The following is a 12,836-nucleotide window of genomic DNA, read 5'->3' on the forward strand; positions in this document are numbered from 1 at the left end:
AGCTGAGGCACCTCATTCTGGGTCTGCAGTGCTGGGGCTGGAACAGGGCTCAGCTCCTCCCATACACACCATGTATGCGCATTCCTCCTGTGTGTGCACAAAATGCCCTGGTTTAAGCCCTCATGGTAAATACTGGAGATGGAGATTAGCAGTGAGTTACTGTGATGCAAACACCAGTTGACAGCTCAAGTGAACTGGCAGCTGAAGATGTCCAAAGCATCAGCAGACATCCTCCTTCGCTGAAGCACTGAGGTCACAATAAAACTACTTTTATCTTTGCGTCCACCAGGTGCAAGAACTTTTTCTTGGATTTCACATAAATTGTTGTGAGCTACGGTGTACCAAGATATAAAGTCGATCATTATGGCATCACAATCAAAGGAAACTTGCTAAACTGGGGAAAAGCAGTTAAAGGTTGGCCCAAAGTCACAGAGATTAAGCGGAAGGAGAAATAAAGGGGAAGAAGCAAGTGGTTCTACCACCACCTTAGATGCAATTGAGCATGCCCAGAGAGACATCAGCATATATTCGTGAATTTCTGGGGAAAAAAAATGAATACATATGCCAATGTATTGCATATGTATATGTTTTGCAAGTTGATGGGGTCAACAGGAAGGACAGATGCCAACAAAAGGGATAGGCTTATTTTACTGTCCATTTCAAAGTAATACAAAAATAAAGCTTGCCTATAGACAAAGGATAAGCTCAACAATGAAGAAAATAAGCAAGTTAACACATCTACTCATTACTACATGAGGTTAGAGATAGTGATTAAGAAAGAGACGTCACCAATTGCCCTCATACACATCATCCTGATCTGCAGTTCATGAAGAGCCCCAGTTGCAGCCAGGATCTGGAGAACCTGTCCTGCAACTGAGGAGTCCTACAGAGATGAGCCCTGCCTGTCAGTGAGGTCTCCAAAGTCACTGCAAGCAGATCCAGCCTTTTGGGCCACTCTGTGGTTCTGTGATTTATTACAAGCTCTGTGCAACTAAGGGATGCTGGGAAGATGGGGAAGTTGGTGATAGTAAAGAGAGAAATTCTAGCAAACATTTTACAGAGTGGGGAGATCACCACCAGGGATACTGTGACATCTCATCGAATTGCAGGGCCACAGTTCTGATGTAATGTGTAATGGAAAGCATCCTTTATTCTCAGAGCCAGATGCACGGGAGACTCCTTCCTCCTGATCGTGCATGCCTGGCACAAAAGAGCTTCAGCTGATCTGCATTCAGACACTGCTTCAGCCCCTGGAGCTGCCGTATGGTAGAGAACAGCTGCAGTCTGCAATGAAAGCCCAGTCCTGGAGGTAAGGGGCTGCCAGGCACCTCAAAGCAGGTGAGCAATCGAGCCAAACTGCCAGCCGAACCAAAGGCAACATTAAAAGTGCCCCAAGAGCATCTTGTCTGCTGGATCCCCTCAGAGAATAAGGGAGCTGGTGGAGAGGTGTGTATAGAAGAGAATTAAGAGAATTACCAACATGGAAGTCAGTAATCAAAAGGAGGCTGGGGAATTATTTCTGCATTCAGAGGCCCATGCATGCAGAGCTATGGAGCAAGGTCACTTCATCTGTGAGGACTGGGGGAGAAATACAGCCCCAATAAAGGGACATATAATAAAAGAGGAACAGAAAAACCTCGCTAAATAAAAGGTAACGAGGATTACTGCAACATGATTAAATCTGTCTCCTGGATGAAAACGAATCCCCTTTGTCACGACCTTCCAAGCTTGTGCTTCTCTGCACGAGCAATGGAGGGCACTTACCTCGGGCTCAGAGCTGCTGCACCTCAGCTGCAGGCAGCCCAGCTCCGTGGAGTCGCATAGAGCAGCGGATGCCGGGTGCCCTCAGCCCGGAGCTGGCTGCAGGACGGCTTTGGTGCACCGCTGCCAGCACGGTGCTGCCCGGATGGCTTCCAGCTGGGCTCTTGCTGATTCACAGGGTGCCCCTCCGAGTGCCGCTGTCTGCGGAGCTGTCAGCTCCACCGCAGCCTTTTCCTACCCGGAGGGCCTGGGAAGAGCTCGACTCCCAGGCTGCTCCCCTACCAGGGCATTGCTCATCATCATGTCAGATCACCACCCCGGGGGTTCGTGTTTTACCATGCTAACTAAGCACGGGTTTCTCTAAAGCATCTTGGCTTCCTTCTGTTGGGATGTGGCACAACCTTGTGCTCAGCCATTCCTACTTTCTTGTCTTCGTGTTCCTTTACACTCCTCTCCCTCGTGAAGATGTCTTCACAAGAGATTGCACTCTCTGCCTGCCCTGCTCTTGAGGGCAGCATCTCCGTGCAGCTGGGTCACTTCTTCACTGAGCCCTGCCGATGGCAGAGTTTACACGTTTTAACTATGGAGCAAATGAGACTCTTAATGGTGGAACAGCTCACAGCTACTCCTGGCATGAAGAAAGCTGCTGAACCTCTTTCTTCTGAGCTGAAAAGAATTCCTTTTCACTTACACTCTGGCGATAACTGAGCTCTTTCTCATCGCTTTCTGAGAACGTTCTTTCCTGATTCATCAATAGGTGCTCTTTTGAAGGCATCAGCATGGTTAAAAATTCCTCGTACCCGGTGGATGCAAAGATTAAAGTCATCTGTTGTGACTTCATTGCTCCTGTGAAGCAGGATCGTTGAGAAAAGTAAGGCTGTTTGCACACCTAGCAAAGCTGAACTGGAACATTTTAGAATAAGCATTCATTGATTCCTTTTGTTAAACTCATATTGGTCCTTAAGCCAGATCCCTATTGCTAAACTAGTCTTCGTCACACTCAAGGTCAGAGATTTTTTATGAAATGTCACTCTCCCTGTACTTCATCATGGACAGTAATTGTGCACAAATGTCCGTACTGTTAACAAGTGATGATGTGAGTAAGGAGGGACTATAAAGCAATGATTGTTTTTCTCTGGTAAAAGAGGGCTTATGAAAGTCTGCTATAAAGCCATGATCAGATTTTTGATTGCAACACTCTTCATTCCACTTGAAAAAATTGCAAACAGCATTGGCTGCAAATATTTGAAAGTATAATGATTATTTATTTATGTATTTATTTATTGTAATCCAAACCTATTCTCAAATTCCTTTATCACAGCGAAAAACAAGGCGGATCTTTTATTACTCACAGAACTGCATTTAGCCAATGGATCCAAACGCATGAAGTGACTGGCCATAACTTGAGCTGGCACTGCACCATGCCCTCCCTGTCCCTGGTTTCAGCCCAGATCAGATTAATAGCACACCAGTGTTTGGCTGGTGGTGAGGGTGTTGAGGGCCTGGGCTGCTTAGTGGGAAGAGTCACCCCATGGCAGCATGGGGAAGGGAGTGCAGGCTGCATTGTGAGCTGTGCCAGGCCGCAGGTTGGACATGCCTGCCATAACCTACAGAAACTCCACCCAATGGGGAGCTCGCACTCTTAACACCCTATGGACAAACATGGACACCTGTCAACCACATGGAGACCCCACAACCCATGGAGACACCACAAACCCATGGAAACCTCAGAACCCTACAGAGAACTCAACTCCTCAGGCCTCTGCCCCACTCAGCTACTGATCATCTCCCACTCCTGAGGCACTGTCTCTATGGTGATGGCCTCCTCTGAAGAGAATGGAATTTGGTAGATTGAAGGTCAATCTCCTCAAGTTTGTAGAGATTATTGCTGGGAGATAAATTCCCTGCCCTGGTGTGTTTGGGAATTTGAAGAATCAAATGGCTGAATCAAAAATGGTCAATTTTAATGAAATAAGTCAAATGGTGATTGGAAGAAGGGTCACCTTACACTTCTTGGTCTATGGAAGAAATTCCTGCTGACAGTGCACTCATAGTCCACCAAGGGAAAACAAAAAGTAGAAACAGTGGGTTCAGTCTCAACGTTGTCCTTCAGAGACAAGGAATCAGAAATAATTGATCAGAAATATGGGAAGAATGAGTGAAAAGGGAACAACTTAGCCACAAGTGTACCAAATGTGATAATGTGCTGGTGTTGGCAAGAGAGGGAAACCGCCCTGGAAATGATTTTTACGCTCACTAAGAGCAAATTACATAGAAAACAATGTACACATTTCCACATGTGGGAATGAGGCTATAATAAAACATCCCATCCCAAATCCAGTATCTTCCAGCCCCATAATGGTCACACCCAGTGAAGGTGAAACCAAGTACCCAATAAGAAACTGTAAAAAACCGAGGTCTCCCTGAGTGATATAGAGCTCATCCAGAAACTCATCTTTCCCACATCCTCCATGGGCCGTGCTCTCTCAGAGCCTCCCCAAGATGGATTTCACTGTCCCTGGAGGTCCTGGAGAAGGTGATTATTGGTTTTCTTCAGCGCATCAAGGAACAGATCCTTGCAGGCAACATCCCAGCTTGGCATGAAGCTGTAGAGGAGCCGCATCTGCTCCTGCGGTGTGGGCATTCCTCGGATGCTCTGATACTGCTCATTGGTCAGGACGCGCCCATAGAGTTGGTCCAGGACAGGGCTGACTGATGTCACACGTTGGATCAGCTGCTCTCGGTGTTGCTCCACAAAATGCAGCCCTGGTATGGGTGAGTGGTTGGATGCTTGTGCTCAGCAGGCGACATCCCACCTGCACTAGGGCTGAAGGACCCTCAATCTCTGCTTCTGCCGGACCCTCGCATAGCGACCTCTCCTGCCTCAGCTGAGACTTTGGGCAAGGAGATAGAGTTTGACAATCTCTTGGTAAAGCTCATCCTACTCCTCCTCATCTCAATCTCTATCTCGGTTTTGAAGATCTTCTGTCTGCTTTGGCATTGTGCCCTCATGGCCTCCCTCCGTGGGGCAGGTTGGTGAGGAAAAAGGGCAGCCCAAAACTCACCTTTTTGTTGGGCCTGGACAGAAGAGGATGGCTGGTGCTCTATGAGTGATGGATCTGCAAGGTTGGGAGGCAGGAAGAAGCAGATTCATTGGAAATCCATGGGAAGCATTTTGGGGATGTGGCTTGTGACCTCATGCTGTCCCATTGGCCTGGATGTTGGACTGGGATGTACACATTTCCTCATGAATGTGTCAGAAGCCATGCTGAGCAAGAAAACCCTCTCTCCACGTTGGATGGGGAAAGACCTGGACCTCCAGGCCAAAACCACCACCCTAATGGATGAACAAACCTGAAAACAATGATGTGGAAAAGGCAACTGGTGGCTCGATGTCTCCTGGAGGAGAACAAGAAGAGTGGAGGACATGAATTGAAGACAGGAGGTTGGGACACACACTGTGAGAGATGTTTGCACCCCTTCCTCCTTTTCCAAACTTGTATGCATCCTCAAGACCTCACCTGGGGCTGCATCCTGCCTCCCTACCTGCTCTCAGGAAGGTGGCCCAGAGCGGGCTGTGCTCCATTTTGCCCTCCTGTGACACCTTTGTCAAGGTGAGCTGCATTCCCTCCTGCAGGTCCTTGCTGTAGATCTCGGTGTAGAGCTGGCGGCTGCCTGAAGTCAGGTAGATGAATTTCAGCTCCTGGCAGAGGCAAGTTGGTGCATTAAGGTGAGCTCATAGTGATCATGATCCCTCATAGTGCTCATGAGGGGCAAGGTCCAACATACTTGGGGGTTTATCTCTGCCTCAGAGGGACTGGACACACGGTACCGTGTGTTAAACTTCAGTGGCTGGGAGGTGTGAGGAGGTTTGTCCACCAGGAAGGAATGGCCTCGTCTCTTCTCGTCCTTCTCCACTGCCTGCAAAATGATCGTGTGGTGAGTGTGGAGACAAATGGTAATGGGAGAGACAAGAAGAGGGCAAGGAGACCAAGTGAGGAAGAAGAGCTACAAAGAGATCAGGAGAGCAGGGTCCCAGTAGTGCCTCGTGGGAGTCTGTTTGCCAGAGGTGCTTCACAATCCCAATCTCTTCCAGGAAGCACCCATTTTTTGACTGCCTACATGTGACCACAAAACTGAATCAGAAACCAAAGCTGTGCTTACCTTTTCCAGGCCATGATTGTTGGGGATGAGGTAGAGATGAAGGGTGATGTCTGCAGCCCTGATGACACGGTAGAGCAGCACAAGGCAGTGCACAGGTATGAAGGGGAACGAGGCTGAAAGCAAGATGACACCCATAGGTGAGAAGCTGGGGTCTCTCAGCACTGCATGGAATGGCGTCACTGCATCAGGATTCTCCAGGCACAAGTTCCCATCCACAAGGTGGCCAATGTGCATCCCAGACACGCTTAACTTCCTCTCTGTGAATGGACATAATGTTCACGGACTGACTCATCTGACTGGGGATCGGGCGCGTTGTCCCCCAGGGCTGTTTCAGTCACCGAGCCTTCATCCTCGCTGCAGTACCTGAGAGACACAGGAAGTGTGGGAGGTGAATGGCCTCAACAGCACGTGGTTCAGCACGGATGTCAAACACGGGTCCAGCCTCCATCCATTCAGAGGGGATTCCTGCAGGCAGGTGACTTTCCCAGAAGGAGTACTCATACTCAATCGTGGTGGCCATCCTCACTAAGAACTTGAGCTCTGTCTCACTGCACCGGAAGAAGCCAGCCCGAGGAAAATGAGCTCTGCAGAGTGGTAGAAGGAGAGAAGAAAGAAAGGATCTTGCAGGCTGGACACTGGGCTGTGGGATCACCCTGTCTTTTTTTTTTTTTTGGTGGCTATTTGCTCAGGAGAGGGCACCTCCTGCTGTCAGGTGCTCACCTGTATATCTCTTTTTTGCCATCTTTGCCCCGAGTAATCTCTGGTTTCACTTCTTCTGCCCCGTCCTCCTGAGCAAGAAGCACAGAATCACAGACAGGTTTAAGCTCAGTATCAAGGCTGGTTTGGTTTAATGGATTCCTCATTCCTGGAGGATTTTAAGAGACATGTGGATGTGATGACTGGGGACACGGTTCAGTGGCAGGCTCATAGTAGTAGTTGGTGACTGGACTGGAACATGTGTCTCCTTTCCAATCAAAGTGATTCTACAAATTCTGTGGTGCTATTATTCTACCGTTTTCCAGTTTGATGATGCTCTGTCTGATGCAGACTGTGTTCAGACAGGTCTGCATTTGTGCTTTGAACTGATGATCTTAGAGGCCTTTTCCAAACTACACCATCCCATGATCGTATGATCTGGTCCAAACCTTCCTGCAGGGCTACCCAGAGTGTGTTTCTCAGACCCAAGTCCAACAGCATTTTGAAGAACCTTGGGGAAGGAGACTCTGGAACCTCTCAGGGCAACCCAATGCTCTCAGGCTTTCTTCATGGGAGAAGTGCACCAGGATCTGAATCCCTGGTGAGCAATCACCAGAGACAGATAAGTGCAAGGCTGTCCTAGAAAACCACTCTGAAATAAGCAGGAGAGCACAGCACCTTACCTCTTGACTTGAGCATGCCATGCATTTGGGACTTGAGCCTCTGCCACTGCTGCTCTCCACATCAAAAGGCTTGTCTTCTGGACGTGCAGGAGTTGTGAATGGAAACAGCTTTCCCACCTGCTCTCTCAGTTTTGAGACTGTGCCATAGAATGAAGCTGTAAGGCAAGGAGTGAGCATTTATCTCCCTCTGTCCCCAAGGGCTGCAATGGCCTCTTCTTGACCCCCCTAAGTTGCCATTTCCCTCATTATACTGGCATCATTAGTGCATAAGAAAGGTCAAAAGGCAAGAACTATCCAGATCCTTGTATATCTTAAGTGCCAGGAGAGCCTGGCATTTGAATTGATCTTGGTTGACCTATGTGATCACTGGCTGATTGTAGGCCTCACACATTGCTTAGCTTACACACCGCTGTCTTATCATGATAAGGTAAGTCATGATAATGTATCTGTCAGAAATATTTCTGACTTTCTTAACCTGAAAAGCTCTGTTGGAGCTAGGTCCCTGACCTGCATGCAGAGGGAAAAAACAAAGAGCCCAAGCCAGTCCTGCTTTTGGAATGCTGTGTCTGGAGGGATGGAAGGTGTTGTACGGAAGGTGATGTAGTTCAACAAAGGAAGTGACGGTGCTGAGCAGCTCAGAGCTCACCTTGTGTATTAGATATCCAGGCATCTGCAGGAGAGAGGAGATGGCAGTGAGGCAGAGAAATATAAGTGAGGTGATTGCTTTGAGACCCTGGGGAAGACTGCTTGGGGCAGAGCAAAATGGCTCCTAACTAAAGAAATGCAGTAAAGCAAAAGGAGAATGCACTTGTGGCCTACGAGAGGGCGTCCTGCTGCACTGAGTACATAGCTGAAGGAAGGTAACCAAAAGCCAAGGACTATCTGGAAACTTGTCCATTTTAACCAGCGTTACTTCACAGAATGGCTCAGGAGGGGACTCTGGGGAGATGATGCAGTTTAACAAAGGGATGATTGTGTTTAACAGTTCAGAACTCACCCAGATTTACTATCCAGCCTTCAAATGCCGAGGAGTAGTGGGTCAATCCATCTCCTACAGATAGGGAACAGTGGTGAGTTGGATAAATCTAGGGTTAAAGAATTACCTCTGCAGAAATGTGGTCCAAGAATAAGACTTCCTCATGTGCTCTCTACATCCTCCACTACTTGCATCTGCAGCTGCTGAGTAATAGCTCCCACACAAATGCCTCCTGTCCCTCCCAAGTACAAAGGTGTGTAGATGTCCCTGTGATCCTCCTTTCTTTCTGAAGGCTTTTCTCAACTGTGAAGATAATTGAATTTCATTCTTACCTGCATATTGCAAGAAGAGGGAGAGATTATTTCTCCTCAGCACATTGTACAGACAATATTTGGCTGTGGCATCCCACACTGGCACAAGTTCATAGAGCTTCTGCATTCTCTTCTGGTTGGTACTCTCCGCCATGATGCTATCATGCTGCTTGGAGCTCAGCACACCTTCCTGGAGGAGTTCCTCGATAGTTCCTCCCACATTATTGGCTCGCTGGATTATAAACTCTTTGTTCTGCTCAACAAACCTTGCGCCTTGCAGAGAAGAGGAGAATGAGTTCAGTCACTCAGTGCTGCCATGACCTCACCTCCCCCAGCTCACCTGTTTGCAGCGTGTCCAGGAGACGTTTGGCCTGGTGCACCTGTCCCATGACTCTCAGCACATCCACCGTCACCTCTACGCAGTAGGACCTCCCGTAGTGGCTGTACAGCAGGGTGGCAAGTGCAGCTGGTGACAGCCCTGCCACACTCTCCAGGTCAATGCGCTCATACCCCTCCCTGGGCTGGAACTTGCTGAGTTCCCTTTTGAATTTCCAGAAGTCATGCTTCTCCAGGAACTTCAGGGTGTCCCACAGTAGACTTGTCACTGTGTTCTCTGTACTGCCTCCTGATGCCATCGTGCATCGCAGCTCTGCTGCGGAGAGGTGCTTGAGGGACTTTGGGGATGCGATTCTTAACAGCAAGAGGTTTGCATGACAGCCAAGACCCCTCTCACCTGATTCTGTGGGGACACCAAGATTCTTCTGGGGATTCCTTCAGCATGAGGAATGGTTACAGTGCTGCGGTAATAATTAGAACTTTATTATTACATTAAAATTTAGGAGGAGGAATTGCATAAACATTTTAGCAAGATGAATCAGCTGTTAAACTTTTCACTGGCAGTCATTCCTGAGCCATCTGGTGGAAAGTGAGAACACATAGCTGAATGATATCTATGTCATGCCATGAGCCACTGCTTATCTGACTTTGGGATCTTTGGCAAATTCAGGACAGACCTCAGCATTCTGGTTACAAGCCGACTGTCAGAAATGCACATACACAGAAATACACAGAGATAAACATTTTAGTAAGCAGCACAATTTTCCATTACATTCAATCTTGAGGCTGCACAGAGCAATTAGCATATCTTTCTCATTACCTTGAATCCTTAGTAGCTCCGACTTTTCACTTACCTGGATGACCTTTGGTAGGCCTGCTGCTCAACAGTGTGAAATTATAACTAGACTCAGATTTTACCTACAGAAGTCACTCTTTTGGTCCTCAGAGGAAGAAGATGAAGGTGTAGACATCCCTGGTCACCAAGGGCCCACAGGCTTTGCAGCAGCTCAGGTCTGAGCCCCTCTTAGGGTGTGCTGCTGCAGGATCTTGTGGGCTACTTCTCAGTTTTACTTTCACTTCCTGATCAAGCACTGGTTGTCCCCACCCCTAGTGAGATAACACCTGGACTTTGATATTACTGAGGGGCGGAACCCCACTGCCAGCTGGAGGCTGGCCTGAAATGAATGTCCCCAGAGTCGGGTTATGCAATGGATGAGAAGAAAGTGGGATAACAGGTGAGAGACTGCTTCTTTATGCAGCTGTGTGCCTTGGCATGGAATCAGGGAATGAAAGAATCAGAGAGGCAGAGAATCATCACTAGTATGCCCTCACAGCACAGAAAGCCAACAGTACCCTGGCCAGCAGGTGACCCTCTACTCTGTGCTGTGAGACCTCATCGGGCGTACTGCATCCAAATGTGGAGCCATCAGTGCAGGAGAGACTCAGAGATGTTGGAACACATCCAGAGGAGGGCCACAAAAATGATCCAAGGGATGGAACATCTCTTCTATGGGGACAGGCTGAGAGAGCTGGGACTGTGCAGCCTGGAGAAGAGGAGGTTATAAGGTGAGCTGATAGCAGCCTTTAGTACATAAAGGGGAGCTACAGGACAGAAGGGATCAGACTCTTTAGCAGAGTCTGTGGTGATAGGATAAGGGGAAATGGTCTCAAACTTAAAGACAGGAGATTTAGGTTGATACAAGGAAAAAGTAATTTACAGTGAGGGTGGTGAGGCACTGGCACAGATTGCCCAGAGGTGTGGAGGATGCCCCATCACTGGAGACATTCAAAGTCAGGCTGGACCAGGCGCTGGCCAACCTGATTAAGCTGTGGATGCCCCTGTTCATTGCAGGGTTGTTGGACTAGATGGCCTTTAAAGTTCCCTTCCAACTACAAGAATTCTATGATTTAACTGAAAGCAAATGGCAAAAGCCTCAGTGGCACACAGGGCAAGTAAGGGCAATAATCCCTGATCCTAATTCCGTGTGTAGTAAGTGTTATAAACAACAGGATATTTCTACAGTGAAGTACAACAGGGAGAAGTACGGAATGGTGTGACTTATCTGCCATGTAGGAAATTCACAGTGAATTACCTGAAATGTTTGAAGACAGTTGGGGTTGAAGGGTAAATTATCAAGTGTGGACTTAGGGCTAAGAAGGAGGAAATTAAAGGCTGACAGTGCTTCCAGGAAGAGTCTATCCTGAAAAAACCTTTATAGTCACCAGCTACAGAAAACAATAACAACAAACCCTGGTGGAAAACTGCACTAGTGCAAAGCATGCAGGTTGGCATAGCGCTGTCTGACAGTTCCTGGCAGTGAGGCCATGTGCAGCAGGCCAGGTGAGTTCTGTGGGGATGGAGTTGTTCCCACACCAATGCAACCCCATATTTAACAAAAGCCACCTGGCACCTGAAAGCACAGCATCCCCTTTCAGCGCACGTCACCATTAACAGCAGCCAATGGAAGATGAGTGAAGCTGGAGTCAAGTGTCAGTAAAACCCAGAGAAAGGACAGAGCAAACCACGAGTAAAGTGAGGGTAAACATTGGGTAAATTGTGAGTAAAACCCAGAGTAAAGATGAGTAAAATCAGCAGTGTGGTTGTACACCTGGAGCAGAATAAGAATAAACCCAAGTAAAATGGAGTAAACCCAGTGTAAAGTGTGCGTGAACCTGGTGTAAAGTGTGAGTAAATCCAGAAGGAAAGTGAGGGTAAACCTGGAGTAATGTGTGAGATAACCCAAAGAAAATAGTGAGTAAATTCAGAGTTAAGTGATAGTAAACCTGGAGTAATCTGTGTGTAAAACCAGAGTAAAATGTGAATGCACCCTAAGAAGAGTAGAAGTAAACCCCTTGAAAAGTGTGTAGACTCCCTCTGTCTGAGTTGCCACCGTCTTCCTGCAGTAATCCCGCTGTCTTGCAGAGACCATGATGAAACCTGTGGTCTAAGACTGCCATGAGGAAAGCTGGTCTCCTGAGCCAAGAGGGACAACCCTTACACACCCTGCCACTTGGCCGCCTTCTCACACCCACAGCTGCAGCACCGTAGAGGCAGCGTGGGCTGTGCTCACACACAGACTTATCCTCCCTCTCTTCAGCAGGCAGCAACAACCCACTGCGCTCTGTGGCCAGAGGCAAGCCTCCCCCCAGGCTATTGAAAGATTATCACCATGAGTCAAGTTTCCAGGTTAGGAGTGGGCAGTGTCAGCCCCACCCTTCACACTCAACAGCCTGCCTACAAGCTGCCAGCCTACCAGCACAAGTGCAGCATTGTTGCTGGCTGAAAAAACAGCCTACCCTGAAAGTGATCTACTTCAGGGTTTACTCACGGTTTACTCTGGGTTTACTCACACTTTAGACCGGTTTTACTCACACTTTACTCCAAATTTTACATGTACTTTACATCTTACACAATGAGCTCAGATGGGGAACCTCAGCCATCCAGGAATCCTAGAGGTGATCATTGACTGGCCTGGAGGTAAAAAGTTTGGAACATTACCAGGAGAAGAAGTATCATGTGCTAAAGAGTCCCCGCCATAAAATGAACTACCAGAGAATGAAAAGAAATATGCCCTGTTCACAGATGGATCGTGTCGTATTGTGGGAAAGCATTGCAGATGGAAATCTGCTGTGTGGAGCCCCACACGACAAGTTGCAGAGGCCACTGAAGGGAAAGGAGAATCAAGGCAATGTGCAGAGGTAAAGGCTGTCCAGCTGGCCTTAGATGTTGCTGAGCGGGAGAGGTGGCCAGTGCTCTATCTTTACACTGACTCATGGATGGTAGCGAATGCCTTATGGGGGTGGTTACAGCAGTGGGAGCAAAATAACTGGCAAAGAAGGGGTAAACCTATTTGGGCTGCTGAACTGTGCAAAGACATTGCTGCCCAAATAAAGGATATGGCTGTAAAG

General features: G+C 48.1%; 1 protein-coding gene across 14 annotated transcripts; it reads right to left on the reverse strand.

Annotated features, from left to right (window-relative positions):
- Positions 1–3,704: 3,704 nt before the first annotated feature.
- LOC122167053 (NACHT, LRR and PYD domains-containing protein 1b allele 2-like) lies at positions 3,705–10,034 on the reverse strand. Of its 14 annotated transcripts, none has more exons than XM_042831267.1 (15): positions 9,850–10,033; positions 9,325–9,388; positions 8,932–9,240; positions 8,613–8,864; positions 8,302–8,355; positions 7,951–7,974; positions 7,305–7,459; positions 6,646–6,713; positions 6,289–6,509; positions 5,926–6,182; positions 5,551–5,682; positions 5,308–5,464; positions 5,116–5,160; positions 4,827–4,880; positions 3,705–4,527 (listed from the first exon to the last, which is right to left on the reverse strand). In XM_042831267.1, exons 3-15 carry the CDS (start codon positions 9,224–9,226, stop codon positions 4,271–4,273), a joined length of 1,971 nt encoding a protein of 656 aa, XP_042687201.1. In that variant the 5' UTR covers positions 9,227–9,240; positions 9,325–9,388; positions 9,850–10,033; the 3' UTR covers positions 3,705–4,270. The 14 variants fall into 14 exon arrangements, with proteins under 14 accessions (XP_042687201.1, XP_042687203.1, XP_042687202.1 ...); XM_042831269.1 differs by having other exon boundaries at positions 8,932–9,243; XM_042831268.1 differs by having other exon boundaries at positions 9,846–10,033.
- Positions 10,035–12,836: the final 2,802 nt, after the last annotated feature.

This window comes from Centrocercus urophasianus, unplaced genomic scaffold (genome assembly GCF_019232065.1).
Source record: "Centrocercus urophasianus isolate 14NV4802_14NV808 unplaced genomic scaffold, USGS_Curo_1.0 seq_357, whole genome shotgun sequence".
Taxonomy (NCBI): Eukaryota; Metazoa; Chordata; class Aves; order Galliformes; family Phasianidae; genus Centrocercus; species Centrocercus urophasianus.